This window comes from Rhinichthys klamathensis, unplaced genomic scaffold, assembly GCF_029890125.1.
Source record: "Rhinichthys klamathensis goyatoka isolate OS25496 unplaced genomic scaffold, OSU_Roscu_1.1 h1tg000004l_1, whole genome shotgun sequence".
NCBI classification, from domain to species: domain Eukaryota; kingdom Metazoa; phylum Chordata; class Actinopteri; order Cypriniformes; family Leuciscidae; genus Rhinichthys; species Rhinichthys klamathensis.
This window is the reverse complement of record NW_026606557.1, coordinates 3,888,660-3,907,981: the sequence shown is the minus strand read 5'-3', so window position 1 is coordinate 3,907,981 and position 19,322 is coordinate 3,888,660. Positions and strand designations below refer to the sequence as shown.

General features: G+C 40.5%; 1 protein-coding gene across 4 annotated transcripts in view; it reads left to right on the top strand.

Moving 5' to 3' along the window:
- Nucleotides 1-19,322, top strand: part of LOC130085707 (TOM1-like protein 2) — a 49,995-nt gene that overhangs the window by 10,189 nt on the left and 20,484 nt on the right. For all 4 annotated transcript variants that reach the window (XM_056251623.1, XM_056251630.1, XM_056251639.1 and 1 more), the window contains exons 2-6: nt 8,604-8,688; nt 13,640-13,718; nt 13,992-14,141; nt 18,578-18,712; nt 18,796-18,957. In XM_056251623.1, the coding sequence (XP_056107598.1) occupies nt 8,604-8,688; nt 13,640-13,718; nt 13,992-14,141; nt 18,578-18,712; nt 18,796-18,957 (611 nt within the window). The remainder of the gene's footprint in view (nt 1-8,603; nt 8,689-13,639; nt 13,719-13,991; nt 14,142-18,577; nt 18,713-18,795; nt 18,958-19,322) is intronic.

Sequence of the window (19,322 nt, the reverse complement as noted above, 5' to 3'; positions counted from 1 at the left end):
ATTGAGGAGATCCTCAAAGTATTCCTTCCACCGTCCGACGATATCCCCAGTTGAGTCCAACAGCCGCCCACCTCCACTGTAAACAGTGTTGTTAGGGGACTGCTTCCCCCTCCTGAGGCGCCGGACGGTTTTCCAGAATCTCTTCTAGGCCAACCGATAGTCCTTTTCCATGGCCTCACCGAACTCCTCCCAGGCCTGATTTTTTTGCCTCCACAACCGCTTGGCCTGCCGGTACCCGTCAGCTGCCTCAGGAGTCCCACAAGCCAGCCAGGCCTGATAGGACTCCTCCTTCAGCTTGACGGCATCCCTTATTTCCGGTGTCCACCACCGGGTTCGGGTATTGCCGCCTCGACAGGCACTGATTCCTCCCAATCACGCCCTTCCAGGTGTCACTGTCGCTGCCCACGTGGGCGTTGAAGTCCCCAGTCAGAGCACTTTCCAGCACCTCTCCCAGAGACTCCAAGAGGGCCGGGTATTTTGCACTGCCATTCGGCCCGTAGGCACACACAACAGTGAGAGACCTGTCCCTGAATTGAAGGTGCAGGGAAGCGACCCTCTCATTCACCGGGGCTGAGAAGAGGGCCGGGCCGGGTCCCTCCCCCCATGGGGCCCGGCCACCAGGCGCTCGCATGCGAGCCCCAGCCACGGGCCTGGCTCGAGGGTGGGGCCCCGGCTGTGCCATGCTGGGCGACGTCTCGGTCCTTGATAGATTGTGTCTCATATAATGAGCTTCTGAACCGTTCTTAGTCTGACCCGTCACCTAAGACCTGTTTGCTTTGGGAGATCCTACCAGGGGCATATATAGTCCCGGACAACATAGCTCCTAGGATCATTCGGGTACTCAAACCCCTCCACCACAATAAGGTGGCAGTTCAAGGAGGAGTGTAAGATTTTTTTTTTACATTTTAAAGTTAAATTCATAAATCTGGTGCAAAGTTCAAAATTAAGAGCTCCAACCCATATTCAGTGTGCAACTTGAACAAAGAAAAAGTCAGTGCATTCACTTGTACCTGGAATTTAAATGGGACTTCAGTTGCAATATAGGCTAGTGTCTCAGTCTACGTTACACTACATACTACTATGACTACTACTAATAATAATATTATAATATTATTCCTATGACAGTAATATAGGCATATATTGTAAAACAAATGCACTGAAAAATAAATTAAACTTTCATAATTAGTTTTGTCTATTTTCTGTACATGAAAGAGATAACCTGTGAGCTTTTATTTTGGCGGAAAATGCAGTCAAGCTTTAATTTTGGCGGAAAATGCAGTCAAGCTTTTATTTAGGCGGAAAACAAAGTTTACGAACGTCTCATTACAAATGTTGAAATGTTTGAAAATGTAGGCCTATACTTGCATTATCATGCTATTATATTATGATTAGATATTCAGGGGCATAAAATGGTCTTAAAGTGACCATAATATACTATTTATGCGATGCTAAAGGCTACGTATGCTAACCGTTGCGATAATAAATACACATATTTTAATGGAAAATACATGTGACTGCTTGAAGAAAGTAGACAAATCATATATGATTATAATCATATTGGTTTTGTGGTTTATTATATTGTTGATACCAGACTAATGTATCCGCATATGTCATAACATGCACTCCGGTTAACTTTTTGTCCGTGAGCTCCCTCTGTTGAGGAAGGATAACAGTAAAGAGTGACGGAGAGATCGCTCAAACCTCCTCAGATCGCAATCATCACATTATTTCATGGAAAATTAATATTTTATCTTTTATATAATAAGATAATAAAAGACAATTTATAGGCTATCTTTTTTTTAATGTGTAAGCCTTTGGACTTAAAAGCCTTGATGGAGTTGTTTTGTACATTCATGTGATCTCAAATAAATGGCAGCAGGTGTGACTGAATACGTATGTCTTCTCTCTATATGTGAAATGTTAAATACCACTTTGATGCAACATAATTATGCACTACTGACATAAATTGATAAATTACGGTCACTGTAACATTTGACATTGGTCAAATATTGATACTGGAAGTCTTTAAGTAAAGACTAAATGTTCGCTCTGTCTGCTCATTTTGCAATCTCGCTAGTTTTCAGTCAGCTGATGAATTGGTGGGGTTTCAAAATAAGTACCTACTCCGAGAGTAGCCTATGCGATTTCGGATGCAGCCTGTCGTCTTAACAATAAGGCCACAGCCAGCCTACAGGAACAGGCTGTAGGACAGGAGTGGAAGAAGAGGGCTGGTATGAACTCTGCTCTGGTGTCTGACAGTATCTGTAGTCTTCTCTCCGCCTCGACACATCTGTCAGTTTGATAGAAGAGCAGCTCAGGGGTATGAATTAGGCATGAAGTATTTCCTGCGGCTCGGCAGACTAAAGGAAGCAGCCTCACCCATCCGTGAAAGTGGTGTTATGCTCCAGACACTTCCCAGTTTGTTGAGGGAAAGTTCACTGGCACTGGCAAGCTAATGTCCAGTGCTGTGGATTAGGCTTGTTGTTGTGCCATGTGTTACCGGTGTTACACGGTGTTCAGCCATACACCAAATATATTACTTGGCCACAGTGGCACCACCCCCACTGTTATTTTGCTTTTTTTCTAATAGAAATAAAACCCATTTAGTTCAGTTGGACAACAGACGCTACAATTATAAACTGATAGCATCTGCTTTGCTCCATAAAGCACAAGCTGCAGAGTCACAGCACAGTGCAACAGGAGTTAAGGTTTCACTTATCACGTGACGACAGTATGGAGAGTTGACGATGTCGGTGGATTTGGTGCACAACAGATCCTGAGCCTCATTGACAAATATCCCATCTTGTAAAAATGTGTGTTCAGTACTGCCGCTCCCTGTACACCGAGTTCTCGGGATCTTAAATTCAACAGTGAAAAGTGAGCCTGCATTAAAAACTGATTTAAATACCCCACATATTGATAGCGGCTCCCTGATGCCTGCAAAGGGAGCTCAATGCTAAGGAATTTTCTCGGCACTGTTGTTTAAATTTATACTTGCCCTTCCAAAATTTTCACTAGCCCACCACAAAAAAAGTAATAAACAAATAAAAAAGGCATAGCAATCGGTTGGGGTTCTGCTGCACACTAGGTATGATGGCAACTTCTTCAGCTTGGCTCATCTGAGGGCCAGAACCAGGGTGAAATGCGTCCTTGTGCGCGAGTTGCTTTACGCAGATGACGCTGCATTCGTGGCTCACACTGAACAAGAAATTCAGGAGATGTGCAATTCTTTTGCTGCTGCCTGCACAGAGTTCGGACTTACCATAAGCCTCAAGAAGACAGTGGTGATGGCTCAGAACGTTCCTGCTTCCCCTCACGTCACCATCAATGGCACAGTGCTGTCGGCTGTCGAGAAATTCACCTACCTCAGCTCAACCTTGACAGCAAACAACAGCCTCGATGCTGAACTGAATACCAGGATCGGTCGTGCCTCAACAACCTTTGGGCGGCTTCAGTCTCGCGTCTGGAACAACAGCCACCTTTCTCTCAAAACAAAGGTGCGCGTATGTGTCCTGTGTGCTCTCCGTTCTCCTATATGGAAGCGAAACGTGGCCTACATACCAGCGGCAGGAGCACAAGCTTAATGCTTTTCACTTCCGTTGCCTACGACAGATCCTTGGCCTGTCATGGCAGGATCGGCTCCCAAACACCACCGTGCTGAAGCTCACTAACAGCAGTGACATGTATACCATGTTCCGGAGGAGGCGACTCAGATGGATCGGCCATGTACGTCGTATGCCAGATGAACGTCTCCCAAAATCCATCTTCCATGGGGAGTTAGCTGTGGGACACCGCCCTCGTGGACGACCCAAGCTCCGCTTTAAGGATGTCGTCAAGCGGGACATGAATGTCTTTAACATCAACCCTCATCAATGGCATCACCTTGCGGAAGACCGGGCAGCTTGGCGGTCTGCACTGACAGAAGGCACAACTTTGTCCTGTCATGCTTACACCAGCTTTTGCACAGAAAGACGGCATGCTAGATACCGTTCAGATCGGCGCTTGCGCTGTAAAAGGCCTTGATGATGATCCAAATATTGTGACCAATATGCATTGATAATTTAGGGTAATCCAAAACTAAATTACAAACAAACAAATAAGAACAAACAAATACATACATGCATAGTTTGAATGGAAAATTACAAGAGACACCAACTGAAGTTTCTCAATTTTAAAGGCCAGGAACTGTGTGGTTGCAAAAATACTTTATTTATTTCTTTATTACACTTAAAAAAGTATTTTCTGCTTGTTTATCATATAGGCTATTTAATTTCATTTTACAGCTTTTAAAACCATTCCACAGGATTGTACAGATTTTCCCTCAAAATCAGCACAGAAAGTGCCAAAAACAAAATCCAGATTCTACTTGTGTCTGATGGTGAAACTGACAGCACGGTTTTCAAATGTCTACAGGAAAGTGTACAGGAAACAGAAGTAATTTTGAATGTGGAATGTGCCGATGGCCAAATTGTGAACATTTTCACCTGCTCGATCATTTCTACTTTGCTATATTTGTCATCGGTCCCCACCCTTATCCTGAGTCACTCACCAGGAAACAAAGCCAGCTTCATGTTGTGCCACAGTGAAATCTCACTCAAGTGTACATCCTCAATAATGTGCCATTAACGGTTTGTTTTAAAACTGCTTGGCTTAAAGGGGACCTATTATGCCCCTTTTTACAAGATGTAATAAGCCTCAGTTGTCCTCAGAATATGTCTGTGAAGGTTCAGCTCAAAATACCCCACGGGTTCTTTATTATAGCATGCCCTAAATGCCCCTATTTGGGTGAGAGCAAAAACACACTGTTTTAGTGTGTGTATCTTTAAATGCAGTGAGCTGTTGCTTCCCGCCCCCTTTTCCAGAAGAGGGCTGTGCCTTTACAGCACATGCTTCAGATACTCAGGTCAACAACAAAACAAAAAGTTGCGTTTATGAATTATACAGACGGTGAGCGTTTTCGGGTTAAAACATAGCCTAGCTCTGGTCTCTTCAGAGATAATAGTTACTTCAGCAACATTAGCTTTACAATTTGCAAAGATTCACAAAATGGAGCCTGTGCGTGGCTCACTCAGGGCGGGATCTATGCTAATAGGGCAGAGATCGCCACCCATCGTGGGCGGGGCTTGCCCTAGGGAGAAAACTGGGACAGCTCATTTTGAGACACTTTTTCTGTTTCATGGGGATTATATAAAAAAAAAGAGTGGGTGGATTTTTACCAGTATAGGGAGGTTGTTTACACACACTGACACACATCATGTACAAGCACCATGTAAAAGTGAATTTTGCTCAATCGGTCCCCTTTACAAACAAGCCAGTCAGACGTGTGAAAGCACATTTTAGCTGTAAGCTCTCATGTACGAGAATCACACCCGAGTTACCTCACACCTGATTTCAAAAGATCGTGACACTAGATATTATTTCATCACACTCTTCCGTTGTATTATGAAACACATAATGGGGATTTCAATTTGCTAAAAGTACAACTGTAACTCCTCACTCACTGTCCCATTACTGTGTAAACCGACCCCTTTTGACCTGAAGAGCACCAGTAGTTGAATAAGATTTAAACCTTATCTTGTGCTACTTTTGTGTAAGCAATGAGGAAAATGAAATCTGACAATTGAGTAATAATCCAGGCTAGGTAAATTGAGGTCAAGCCTCCCTCACAGATGGGTGGCAGTAAAGCTGAAATCTCTTCTGCTAGATGCTGATCCACTCATCGAGTGTTTCAGGTTAGCAGTGATGGGGAGTGACTGGAAGTTTAATCTCAGCTACTTTAAAGGTGCAGTAAGTGATTTCTGAGAAACGCCGTTGAAACTGGATCAGACCGAGCAGCAAACCACACTTGTAGCCAATCATCAGTAGAGGGTGTGTCCACTCATGATGGGGGAGGAGAGAAAGTGAGCCAATCAGCAGTAGAGGGCGTGTCCACTCATGATGGGGGAGGAGAGAAAGTGAGCCAATCAGGAGTAGAGGGCGTGTCCACTCATGATGTGGGAGGAGAGTGAGTGAGCCAATCAGCAGTAGGGGGCGTGTCCACTCAGGATGTGGGAGGAGAGTGAGTGAGCCAATCAGCGGTAGGGGGCGTGTCACTCATGATATGGGAGGAGAGAGAGTGAGCCAATCAGCAGCAGGGGCATGTCCAATCATGTGAGAGGAGAGAGAGATTTGAAGAAAGGCTGTAGAAAGAGAGATGGCTGAGAGACATTACAAAAAGCTCAAAAGAATATCACTGGAAAATGAAGGTTTAAGGTCAGGCAAGAGCTTTAGGATCAGCGTTTTATTAGAAAAGCTTTCCAGCGCTGGAGAGACTGAAGCAGGAAGGCCAGAAAACAGACATCGAGGTTGCGTTGGTTCTGCTCCTTACGCGATTTGGTTTTGCTATGTTTCACGGAACCAATAAATGCTGTTGTTGTAATCCGCTTTAGTAACAGGACAGTACTTAGTAGGGATGGGCATTTTTGTCAATTTCTCATTTCGATCATTGACGGGTCTCATAAAACGAGTATTCGAGTACTCCGGGGGGTGGGCCGTGTCAGTCATGAAAATGAAAATATGTTAAGACTGTTACGAAAATTAATGTTGACTAATAAAAATATGACATTCTAAAACATATCTATGAAAACATGAACGTATGACTTGAAAAAATATCACTGCTACAGTGGATAAAGAAAAGAAAAAGAAACATCTAAAAGGAATAGCTGCCTCAGGTAAAGCTGAAGAGTAAATGATATCCAGTAAAATTACATCTGCACAAAAGGACGCGAATGCGCATGTGAACTTGAGCATGCAAGTTTTTTACAGTCTATGGTTTGAAAGGAAAACTTTGGATAAACCAGACAACTAAAGCACAGAGAATTTACAACATTCTATCACAATCCCGGCTAGATCCGTTTGTTCGACCAATGTCAGACAGGGGCAGTGTTTTCGAAACCTTTTTGAGAACAGTCATTATACTTTGCAATAAATGTCGATGACAGTAGCGGTGCAGAAATGACAAATTGCACATTTATTTGCAATTGATTTAATTTTTTTTAAAATTTTTTAATCTATACTGCGATGTGAACGTAATACAGAAAAAAAGAAAATGGAAAAAAAAAGAAGAAAAAAAAGAAATTTTTATTTTGGAGAAAAAATGGATTTCCCTATTTATGTAATTAAAAAAAGAATATACCATCCTAAATAGATTGAATATTGGTAGCTATGTTTTGTTAGTAGCTTATAGGGCCAATCCCGATTTTCTTTAAGAATTAAATTAAACTCAGACGAAAGTGACTCGAACACACCGGCCGTCCTAAACACAACAAATACAGCAATAGGCTATCACGTACGATTGAGTGGTTATCGAGTCGTATAAACCCTGTAAACATTTAACACAGTAAATAAATGGATAAAAACATAGGTCTGTACCTCCAACGTGTTTATACAACACCATTTTACATGTGGCTTAGAGCTTCTAACGTTACAGAGTTGTGGTTAACTAACTTTTCGTTAAAATTGCAACTAAACATCCGCAGCAATCATACATACCATAAACTGATCCACCAGCAAACTTAGGCGTCGAAGATATCGTCGTCTCCGTTGTTTTCGGCGAACTTCACAAGTCAAATTCAAGAAAATAGCTGTAACCCACGCGACTGAGATGACTGCAGCTGTCGACGATATCTTGGAAGTTGTGATAAGAATCGGCGCATCTCCTGTGACGTAGGCGCTAGCGACGACTTATAATGACGTCTAACGGAGGCGTAGTGGTGTCCCATTTCTTAGGGGAATATTTTCACCCCTACGCCTTGCCACTCTGTTTCAAGGGTCAAGGGGAAGGCGAAGGGTGAGGGGTAGGGGAAGGCGAAGGGGTAAGGGGTAGAATTGGGATTGGGCCTTACTAACTACAGTTTTGAAATAGCTTCCCCAGAATCAACTGTAAGTGCCCTGGACTTCCCAGGGTATTTCACCATTTCAATATGAAGTGAACGAAGTTCGAAGGGCACTGCGAACAGCATTGGCATCATCCCAATACTGCAAGAACGTTGACTAAAGGTGGAGAAAAGTTAAGGCTCCACCATATTTAAAAAGTTCAATTAATCCCAGGTGTAATTTGCGCCCGACACAACAGTTACAACGCAACTATATCATGATTACGGTTAATTAAGATAAAAGACTAATATCTAATATAACCAAATTGCATTTATTTTAATTTCAAACATCACAACAGACCTTTCAGATCACTCTATTTAGCGCTTTCATATATAACAGATTATATTAATTGAAATTTATAATAAATATATATTTATATAAATATATAAATACACATACGAATAAAAGTATGATATTTATACTATATTAATTTATAGAAGTACATTGTCTCTATGTTTGATGTTGCTGCAGGGTGTTGTTCCGATGAACTCATTTTGTCAAGTGAAGTGAACTCTAACAGATATCCCGTGCTCAGGGAATAGTGAGCAGTGAACACTACTTAGGGACCCTGTCCATTTGAACGCAGCTCAAGCTCTAGACGTGGTGGTCATGTGTCTGGAACTCACAAGTGAGTTTGTGTCAGCAATTGAGACGGCCTGCTGATCCGTGTGTGATTTTGTTTCTCACAGAAAAAGCCACAGATGGCTCCCTGCAGAATGAAGACTGGACACTCAACATGGAGATCTGTGACATCATTAATGAGACCGAGGAAGGGTGAGAGGCCAACACACACACAAACACATGCGCACCGATCTTTCTGATGACTCACAGCGAGTCTCACGGACTCATTCAGAGCAGACTGACTGGGAATGTGCTGTCGTAGCGTTGAGCTCCAGCACAGTAATGGGTTCTCACAGTTCCTCTTGGCCTGTTTACAGCTGACGTCGAAAAGAATAAAACGCCTGAATTTCTTTCGAAAGAAGAATGTTTACAACTAGTTTTGTCTGCACAATGAAATTCAGTGGATGAATTTCTTTCATTTGATGTAGGGATACACGGTACATCTGCCACCATATCGGTATCGGCCGATATATGTTCATTTTTAAAGTTATCGATATCGGCACAATAAGAAAATGTGGCCAATATATTAAAGCCGATAAATAATAGATCATTACCTTCAGCTTTGCACTGTTGTGATGGTTTTGAATTGCTTGAAATATGATTTGAATCACTTCAAAAAAGGAAAATAAATACAGTTAAGTGCAACGTGCAGTGCAAGTCTGTCATATCGGCTGCATAAAATCATAATGAGAACATTATAATTGTGTGCTTAGGACTTGACTTTTAATGGTGAGACTTTTGTTTTTGTGATCAGGCTCTCAAAAAAAATTTGGATTTAGATTTATTGACCAATATATCGGTTATCGTCTTACAAATAGAAAGAGTTATCGGTATCGGCCAAAACGTTCATATCGGTGCATCCCTAATTTGATGTATTAAATGATGTACACTACCGTTTTTAATTTTTTTTTGAAAGAAGTCTCTTCTGCGCACCAAGGCTGCATTTATTTAATCAAAAATACAGTACAAATAATAATATTTGTGAGATATTATTGCGATTTAAAATAACTGTTTTCTAACGTATATTAAAATGTAATGTATTCCGGTGATGAAAAGCAGAATTTTCAGCATCTCCAGTCTTCAGTGTCACATGATCCTTCAGAAATCATTCTAATATGATGATTTGATGCTTAAGAAACATTTCTGATTATTATCAATGTTGAAAACAGTGCTGCTAAATATTTTTGTCACTTCTGATTAATTTAATGTGTTCTTGCTGAATTAAAGTATTAATAAAAAATAAAAATAAACTACTGACCCCAAACTTTTGCACGGGAGTGTATAATATACTCATGAAATCAGCTCAGTGAATACTAGTGTGACTGGATCACTCAAGACGAATGTTCATACCAGGTGTAAACAGGTTCTTCCCACAGCTTTTCCTGCTCCATATGATTCTTCACTTTCTCTTTTTCTCTCACACTGCCGTCAAACTGGCACTACAGGCTCGTCTCTGTTCTGTGTGAGGGAACACAGGGCTCTGTTGTGTTCTTCTTTGTTTGGGCTGGTTGTTTCCTGTTGTATTAGAAGTTGTGGGTGTTTTCAAGAATTTAAACAATCTTTCCTGTTGTTAATTAATTATGCATTCAATTATTTACATAAACGCCCTTTTATGCAGATTATGCCAAAGAGTACATTTGGACTTTGTAAGAATAGTCAGGTCAGATATGATTGATAGAAAGTGACCATCAAGTATTTAGTATTCAATTTCCCAGTTTTAGTTTTTTTTCCCCCTTCAGTTTTGTTTTTCAGTTCTGCCATTTTGTACTTCCCATAATGCAAGAGATTATTACTACTATAGTTCCTCTTCTCTATTTGACCTTACAGCACATGATGGCTGCATCTGAAATCGCAAACTTCCCTACTATATACTTGGTGATAAGCCGAACGTGAAATTAGTGTGTCTGAATTCATAGTCAAACTAAATCAAATGGACACTTTACTTTCCGGTGGAGAATTTGTGAATGACATTATGAATGTAGTACGTCCAGATTACATTCATATCAAGTAGAGTAGTTAGGCAGGTAATGTGATTTTGGATGCGGCTAATATTGCTTTCCTCCATTTCTCCGGTCTAAAGTTTGAGTCTGAGCAAAGTCCCTCTTAAGACAAGTCATTTGTTGGCCATCTATGAAACACCCTGTTACAAAAATAATGGTTGGTTCTTTTAACTATGGCGTTAGTAAATTATCTCATTAATTTGTACACAAGTTAAAATGTCTTTACATTGAGTTCAACTTTTAGTAGCTGATGTCGTTGTTCTTGCTTATAAAAAGCTCCTTAGATCTGACTTGGACGAAATGGGAGCTTTGATCACACCACAGGAAAAACCAACTCAATTTTGGCTTCTCGTGTAAGCTTAGAGATAATTAACTTTCAGGCCCTGAATTAGAGTGTGTTTGTAAGAGGGCTTTCAGTACTGGCTTTCTGGTGGCGTCTAGTTAAATTGAGTCTTTTAATTACTTTCCAGAATTCACAGACTGCTCTGCTGAATTGTATGTTATAAAATGGATTGTTACGGTCCTGGATAATTATGGTTGATGATGATCCAATCGTGCTGAAATACACAATACAGACGCAAAAAGTCTGACGCAAAAAACATCAGTTCAACTTCAGTAGCTACCGTTGGGGGTTTGTTCAAATCCCTAACCCTAAAGTGGGAGCAATAAACCGAATAATTGGTTATAGTAGGTATACATCAACAGCTTCTTCAGTAGAATATACTCGCATCACTAACCCTTTAAGGCCCTTTCACAGCAAGAACGATAACTATAAACATAAGGTTTTAAATGTTTCTGCTCTAACACTAAAGGAGCATTTACATTTATTGACGTTCGACCAATTTTTGCAGGCGAAATCAAGTCATTTCAATTAGGAATCAATGCAATTGTGAAATTCGCTTGAGGACGAAAAATTCCCCTCACCGATTTCGCAACATGTTCAGGTTGGTTAAACAGATTCGCTGCGTTGACCAATAGAAAGCTGCTTAGTCGTGTGAGCTGTGCTTCATACATCATTACACTACAGAAAATGGACCTTCCTTGTTCGTGAAATTTCGCCAAAATTTCGCTAATGAAATCGCAACTTAACAGAATAGTGGAGTCCACAGTTTCTCAGGCTACGTCTACATTAATCTGGATAGATTTTACCTTCTAAAACTCTCCGTACACACTAGCGTTTTCAAGCATTTTCCAAACGTTTATCATCCACACTGAAACGTCGGAAAACGCTAAATTTACCTTAGTACAGCGCATGCGTAAACCCTCATAAAAGCTCACTGAGATTATACAGACAGAACAAGACATAATCAAGTTATCACGCAATGGCAGGATCATTTTATTTAGCATAATAGATCTGATTTGTCCAGGTCGCACTCTCTCACCATTTTAATGTTTGGTCTAAAACGCAATTGCTCTCACGTTTTGCCGCAGGACAGCAAATGCGAGTGAATTTTCTGTCATCTTTGCAGGACTGTGATATGAAGAGTGTGTAAAGTAACATATTTTAGCAACTGTGTGACAGTGAATAGCACATAACGGGCACAATACCGGTATAAACATGTACATCTATGGGTTCAATATTCGTGCATCACATGACTAAACTTTTTTAAATACCTACGTTTTCACAGTCCACACCAAAACGCGAAAACAGCGTTTTCAAATGTATCCACTTTGGAGAGCATTTTCAAAGAGCTCAGTTTTCGTTGGTAAAAACACTGTCTCGGTGTGGACGAAAGGCCAAAACAGAGAGAAAAAGATGTGTTTTCAAACAAAAAGGTATTAGTGTGTGGACAGGGCCTCAGAGGATTTTTTTTTTCAAAACTAATGAAAGTTTAAAACCTTGAAAGCCAATCAAATCCTTCTTTCTTCAAAGTGCGCACTGCAATTATGGCAGAACATAACTGAAGCATGCACTTAGAATAAACGTAACGTTATTGTTAGGGGTGTAACGGTACACAAAAATCACGGTTCGGTACGTACCTCGGTTTTAAAGTCACGGTTCGGTACGTTTACGATACAGCAAAAAGTAAGAAATGCCAGAGAAATTTCCTATTTGTTAAAAGAAAAAATATTTTTTAAATAAGTGTGAGTTTTCCTACATCTTGAAACTTTCAGGTTTATAAATGGGGGTCATCTTTGAAGGATGAACAAATAATGTTTTGGTCATCACATTAAAAATAACATTTAAATATATTAAGAGTTCAGATGCAAAAGCCATTTGAAATTTTCTTCTAGAATGATCATTTTTATCAAGCTTGTATATTTAAGTTCAGTAATTTCACTTAAATGGCAATGAAGATTACCTATTAATTGTCATTTGAGTGAAATTACTGAACTTAAATATACAAGCTTCATAAAAATGATCATTCTAGAAGAAAATTTCAAATGGCACTTAGAGGCTTTTGCATCTGAACTCTTCATATATATATTTATTTATATAATATTTGACTTTTGATGTGCTGGAAAAAGATGTGTGATGTACTTGAAAGCATTTCACTATTCCAGCCAAACTGGTTACATTTAGTGTTACTATATTAAATCAATGGTGAATGTTGCTGGTCTGTGGACGTAAAGTATTACTAGATCATTCACGGCACAATGTTTCTCCTGGTGTCCACGTCAGCGCTGTTTGATCTAATAGAGATCTACGGTTAATAACGGAGAAATGTGAATGCTTCTCACTAGATCTCGCAGCGATGTTATAACTTCAGTGGCAAATTCAAATGTTTTCTTTACTGGATCTCTTAGCGCTGTGTAGTGACAGTGTCGCTTGATCGAGATCGGCTCGCGCTGCACAGATGTTGCTGGTCCGAACTGATAAACGGTCTGTGAAGCACAATAATGAGTAGCGCAGTTTCGTTCCGCTTTCATTACGCTTACCATTTGATGTTGCGCAACGTTGTGGTGGTCGCGCCAGCGCAAATTTTGTCGGCAGGAAAAATGGTCCAAGGAATCGTTCGGTTTGTATGCGTACCGAACTGGAAGCCTCGAACCGAAACGGTTCAATACGAATACATGTACCGTTACACCCCTAGTTATCGTCCATTGGTGTGGATTGTAATATTGGTATCATTGGTGTTTTTGTACACTGTTTTCCCCAACAGGCCCAAAGATGCCATGCGCGCGGTGAGAAAGAGACTCAACGGCAACAGGAACTTCCGTGAAGTGATGCTGGCTCTAACTGTGAGTTCCCTCACTTTCACATAAACCCTTGTGCTCATACTGTCGGGGAACAACATCTCATTTACAGTCTGATGCTGTGCACCTTTAATAGTTAATGGTGGCTGAGTACTTCTCCTCCAGGCCTGCCCGAGGCTATTTTGACATTTAAATAAGGTCTTTTGTGACTATTTGTATGCTTTATGCTAGCTGGAAGTGCTTTATGCTGTCATCTGCTAGTTTTGGCATGTCTAAATGATCGATAATCTCAGCTTCTTATGTAATTGTCTTTTCTAGGTGCTGGAGACTTGCGTGAAAAACTGTGGCCACCGTTTTCACGTCCACATCGCCAACAGAGACTTCATCGAAGGTGTCATGGTGAAAATCATCACTCCGAAGAACAACCCTCCTGCTATAGTGCAGGAAAAAGTTCTGGCACTGATTCAGGTAAACTGAGTGAGAGGCGAATGACTCGGTTCCCCCTGAGCTCTTCCTTTTGTTTTAGCGATATTGGCCTTCAGAAACCACTGTTGATGGCGTGGGGTGTGTGGTAGGGCTAGAAGACTGCCTGTGACGATGGACACTTTCACTGGGGCTGGAAACTAGGTCTGGTGGACCTGCTCTATGAGGCAACTTGCAATTGCATTAATTCTAGTTGACTGGAAGCCATTACAGGATCAGATTGACTCAGTGTAAAGTAGACGTCGGACAGTTTCCAGAGTTGTATACAGTGCGCAGATGCATTTTGTCTATTCTTGCGTCCTCCCAAATCCAATAGTCACATTGTTTTTCAGCTTGTAAAATATCTAACCATTAGACAGCAAGCATATCCGTAAAATTTAGAGAATCTATTCTTCCAAATGTGGTAATTACAGCCATTTTCTAACCCAGTGGTTCTCAACAAGGGAGTCGGAACCCAATCGCAAACTTCCTTAAGGGGCCTTAAATTGACTTAAAAGGATTTAAAATAAGGTCCAAACAACAAAAAATCATGTTTTTTTTAAGTTAAGAACCAGGGTTCACTCAAAAAAAAAAAATATTTAGGACTCTGTATCGGCCGATAAAAGCAATTATTTTCACTGTTGGCCATTGGCCGATTGTTAAAAAACAGCCAATGATCAGGGCTTATTGAATCCTGTCAATCAAAAGGGAGAGAGACAAACGTGTCAGACTGCAACCTGTACTGTGAGGAAAATCTCTCTTGTGTTGAATTTAGGGCGGTCGAAGTTACCTCGACAATAATAAAAAATAAAAAAAATGTAAAAAAAAACTTAGCTCAAGCCAGGGTTGCCAGGTTCATGGTTTTTCACTACACCAAACGTTATTTGTAGTGCACCTCCCCAGAGATGGGACCAAGTCACACATGTGCAAGTCTCAAGTAAGTCTCAAGTCTTAACCTTCAAGTCTCAAGTAAGTCCCAAGTATTTTTTTTCCTGGGCAAGTCAAGTCAAGTCACAGGCTATGTCAAGTCAATTCAAGTCAAGTCCTGTTGTAGGTCAAGTCAAGTCCAAGTCAAGTCACCTTATTATTGTAAATTTACCTGCAGAATTTTGATCTTTTCAAACCAGTTTAGTTTGAAATGAAAAGAGGCGCATTCGGAAGTGCATTTGGGTATAATGACACATTCATTCACTTTTCTCTTTCGCGCAGGTCATGTTTTGAAAGTCAGTGTCCTGTAGCTTACTAATTTAAAGAAATAAAAATGTATACAAAAATGTGATGATGTCTGACTACTTTTATGAAGAAGAAAGCCTTAAGTTTTCAAAAAGCATTAGACATATGACCCACTATTCTGCTTCGTGTATCAATGAATTCAAACGCGTTGGCTGGCACTGAGCCAGAGACATACGCTCTCAGTGCTGTCATACATAACAACTGATCAGTGTTTTCAACCACATAATTTTTATTTTAGGTTTCAGACATTTAAATACACAGAAATAGGCCTACTAGCAAAAAAAAAATGTACACACTGATGTCTATGGAAGCGTCAGTAATAATCCTTTCCATTATAATAAGACGACACGTTTTATTCATATCCGATACACATTGTGTAAATGGCTTTACATTTTACACTATTCTTCTCCCAGTTCACCGGTCACTTACTTTCATGTATTTTGTGAGAAGTTGAGAAATTGACGTGTTGTAAACTAACATGGCGCCGCCCATTCGCACATACAGCTCAACTATGCGATGTTATACAGGCATTTAAACAACAAAACACATCCACTTCCACATTTTTGACAATCGGAATATCAGTGTTTCATGTTATAGCTAATACATTTGTGAACATTTTGAATAAAACAGGAAAAATTACATAAAAGCAGATCATCATTCATTCAGCGCTGTGTTATGATTGCGCTGTGTCACGTGACAAGCAATGACGCGTCACCATGGAAACATTAAAATGAGTGACAGGTTCTAAATAACGGTCGCCTAGAAAACCTCACGCTGGGGGATCAGTTAGAATAGTTTAAACTTACTTGTGAAAGGGTTAATGGCTACTTTAGCTATTATTACATTAGCTAACTACCAACTAACCAGATAACATTAACAAATTGACAAGCACTTACTGGGCAGAATGGCTCTTCAAATGATGGACGAAATTTGAGGTTGTCGTCTGGCTGCCTGCAATGTTAATGTTGCATGTCTTGCAAAGCGCTGTTCGTCTTTTGCCATCTTGTGAATAATTCTTGAAGCCGAAAGCGATGACCCTCGGTACCCCTCCGGCTGACATTTTGATGTGATGTCTAAGTGGGCGTGGTGTGCGTAAGGTACGAGAGGGCATGACTGATGATAGTGTCGTGATCCAGTCATGACAACGCTATTCTCAGCCTGCGCTCCAGCTGGATCAACTTGTTTGTTTTTTAAATAATTTATATATTTTATATTCAAACTGAAAACATGATGTGATTAACACTCAAGTCATTCAAGTCATCGTGTCTCAAGTCAAGTCAAGTCCCGAGTCTTTAACTTCCAAGTCCGAGTCAAGTCTCAAGTATTTCATTTTATGTCAAGTCAAGTCACAAGTCATAAAAATAGCGACTCGAGTCGACTCGAGTCCAAGTCACCAAGTCACAAGTCCCCATGTCTGCGCCTCCCATCCAATAATCATAGAGAGCTTTGTGCTTGTTACTTCTGATATGAATAAAGTCTCAGCTTTCATATTTTGCCTATTTCTATCACGAAATTCAAACAATAAAAGCCATTTTGGCGTTCTTAACTGAAGAGTTTTTTCTTCCACTGTAATACAAGTCATAGCACGAAAAAACCTGCATGAACATCAGAAGGAAAGATACAGTAAAACTTCTCAATTTATCATGTCACTCAATCAGTGTTTCAAGACAGGCGTTTATGAAAACTACCTTATGGGCAAATTATCTGTATACAAACATTTCAGTTTTTATTTGAGTGTAAATATTATCTGAAAATAAATAGCAGAATATAATAGTTTTTTAACCTCTATTATTATAGTAATGTATCAAATAAGAGGATTCCTGCTATAATTTACAGCAATAGTTGGAAGAGACTTTTTTCCTCAAGAAAATCAAACTATCTGTATCGGTATCGGCAGATATCATTCTGAATAATCGGCTATTGGTATTGGCTGAGAAATTTAGTACCGGATGTGGACAATAGGGGTACAGCAGTCAAAAGCGATGAGAATCACTACTTTAACCTTTTCCATCTGCTCGGATCCGAATGATTTCCACTTGTGGCTACTGTATATTTATTAAGAACGGCCATCAGCAACAGTGATTCACACAATTCATTGTGCAATGTAAGGGGATTTACAGTCAAAGACCCAGAACCAGATGTGATGAATGAAGACCCGGAGTCAGAATTATAATAAATTGAAGCAAAGTTTTACTGAAGATAGTTTGCAGTTTCATCAGCAGAAGTCAGCTTCAAGACTCACAAGGAGTTCGTAGGCCGCCCCACTTACAGTTACAAAGATCCCAGCAGTTACACCCTTCACCAAAGGTCTAAGCTACGTCCAGGTTGAATGATTCTGATTGGCTAAGAAATGGATAAACACAGTAATTTTACACACATATACAGATAGACTGAAGCACATCTCCATCGATTAGGCGGCTGACACTCAGACCCTGAAGTTAGGCACGTCTTGACCTTCCAGGTCGCAGATTTGGGTTGCTGGGCGCCAGCCTGTCCCAAACAACAAATCAGTAAATCTCCAATAATGCCAGTGGTTCCTTAACCTGTAACCAAAAAGACTCACACACACACCGACACACAGCTTCTTCAAGGTTGGATTTGGCCAGGCTCTGACTATAAACAGGAGAGTCTTCTCAACACATCAAGATCAACCGTTCTTTCTCTCATACACTTCAATCTAACAGTAAAGTAAAGACTTTAGCTAAGAAATGGTCACTTAAACTATTGGTTCCAATGACCATAGTTGTCAGGGTACCCTAGAAAAGCAGATCTATGTATTGACAGTGACATGTTAAAGAAGTGCATACTTCATTTCTGGAAGCCGGGCTACATGAGCTAGCACTGTTACTGCATTCAGATATCAAACACAGACATTAGAGAATACATGCAAAGAACATTTCAGTAATGGTAACTTCTATAGCAAAGTAAAATCTCACAAGCCTGGAGAAGTCATTCAACTCATTTGATATTTAGAAGGAAAAATATTGATTAATACCGTGATTATAATCACTCATTAGATATACATTGAAGCAGCAGTGGATTCCAGAATCAGCAAATACATGGTTCCTGTTACCTGCTAAAGAACCATGTGTTACTAATTGCTGAAAAATAGTCGGACTTTTCCCTGATAATACCCGGTTAGGTGTACACTTAGAGCTACTTCCTGTGGGACAGCTCTTTCAGCTTTTTTTGTTTGTGTTTCACCCCAGTCCTGGGCAGATGCGTTCAGGAGTAGCCCAGACCTCACCGGAGTCGTGCACATTTACGAGGAGCTGAAGAGGAAAGGAATCGAGTTTCCCATGGCAGACCTGGACGCCTTGTCACCCATCCATACACCCCAGCGGGTGAGAAACATGATGCTCTCAGGCCTCTTGCGTATCTGTTTTTACATTAATTTCGCTTAATCTGCTCTTGCGTGTCATTCTAGGGAGTCCCAGAGGTGGATCCAGGCATTCACAAGTACAAGGCGCCCACGCAGCCCAACACAGCATCTCAGGCGACCCCTAAACCTGCAGCTGCTGCGACACCCGACTTAAACCCCATCCAGATCCCAGCCGTAGCGGGACCAATCACAGCAAACCCAGAGCAGGTCACAGCTCACCTTAGAGTAGTGTCAGGGGTGTAACAGTATATATCGTGTCACAATATATCGCGATACAAAAATGCAACAATATGTGTCATGGATAGTGACAATATGTAGTGTGCATAATTCACACAAAATTAAAAATTACTGTGTGAAAAATTCAAGTTAACAGAGTTTTAGTGTCAGTACTACATTAAACTACTATATATAATGTTGAATATAGTGTATAATAATGTAATGGAGGAATATTTATGGGTCCTGATAATGCCAAATGTCTTGTTACCAGTAAAAAGTGGCCTACGTTATTTTAAATATATATAGTCAGTGACAGAGTGCAAGCATATTCGTCTAAAATAATTATGTTTTCAGCT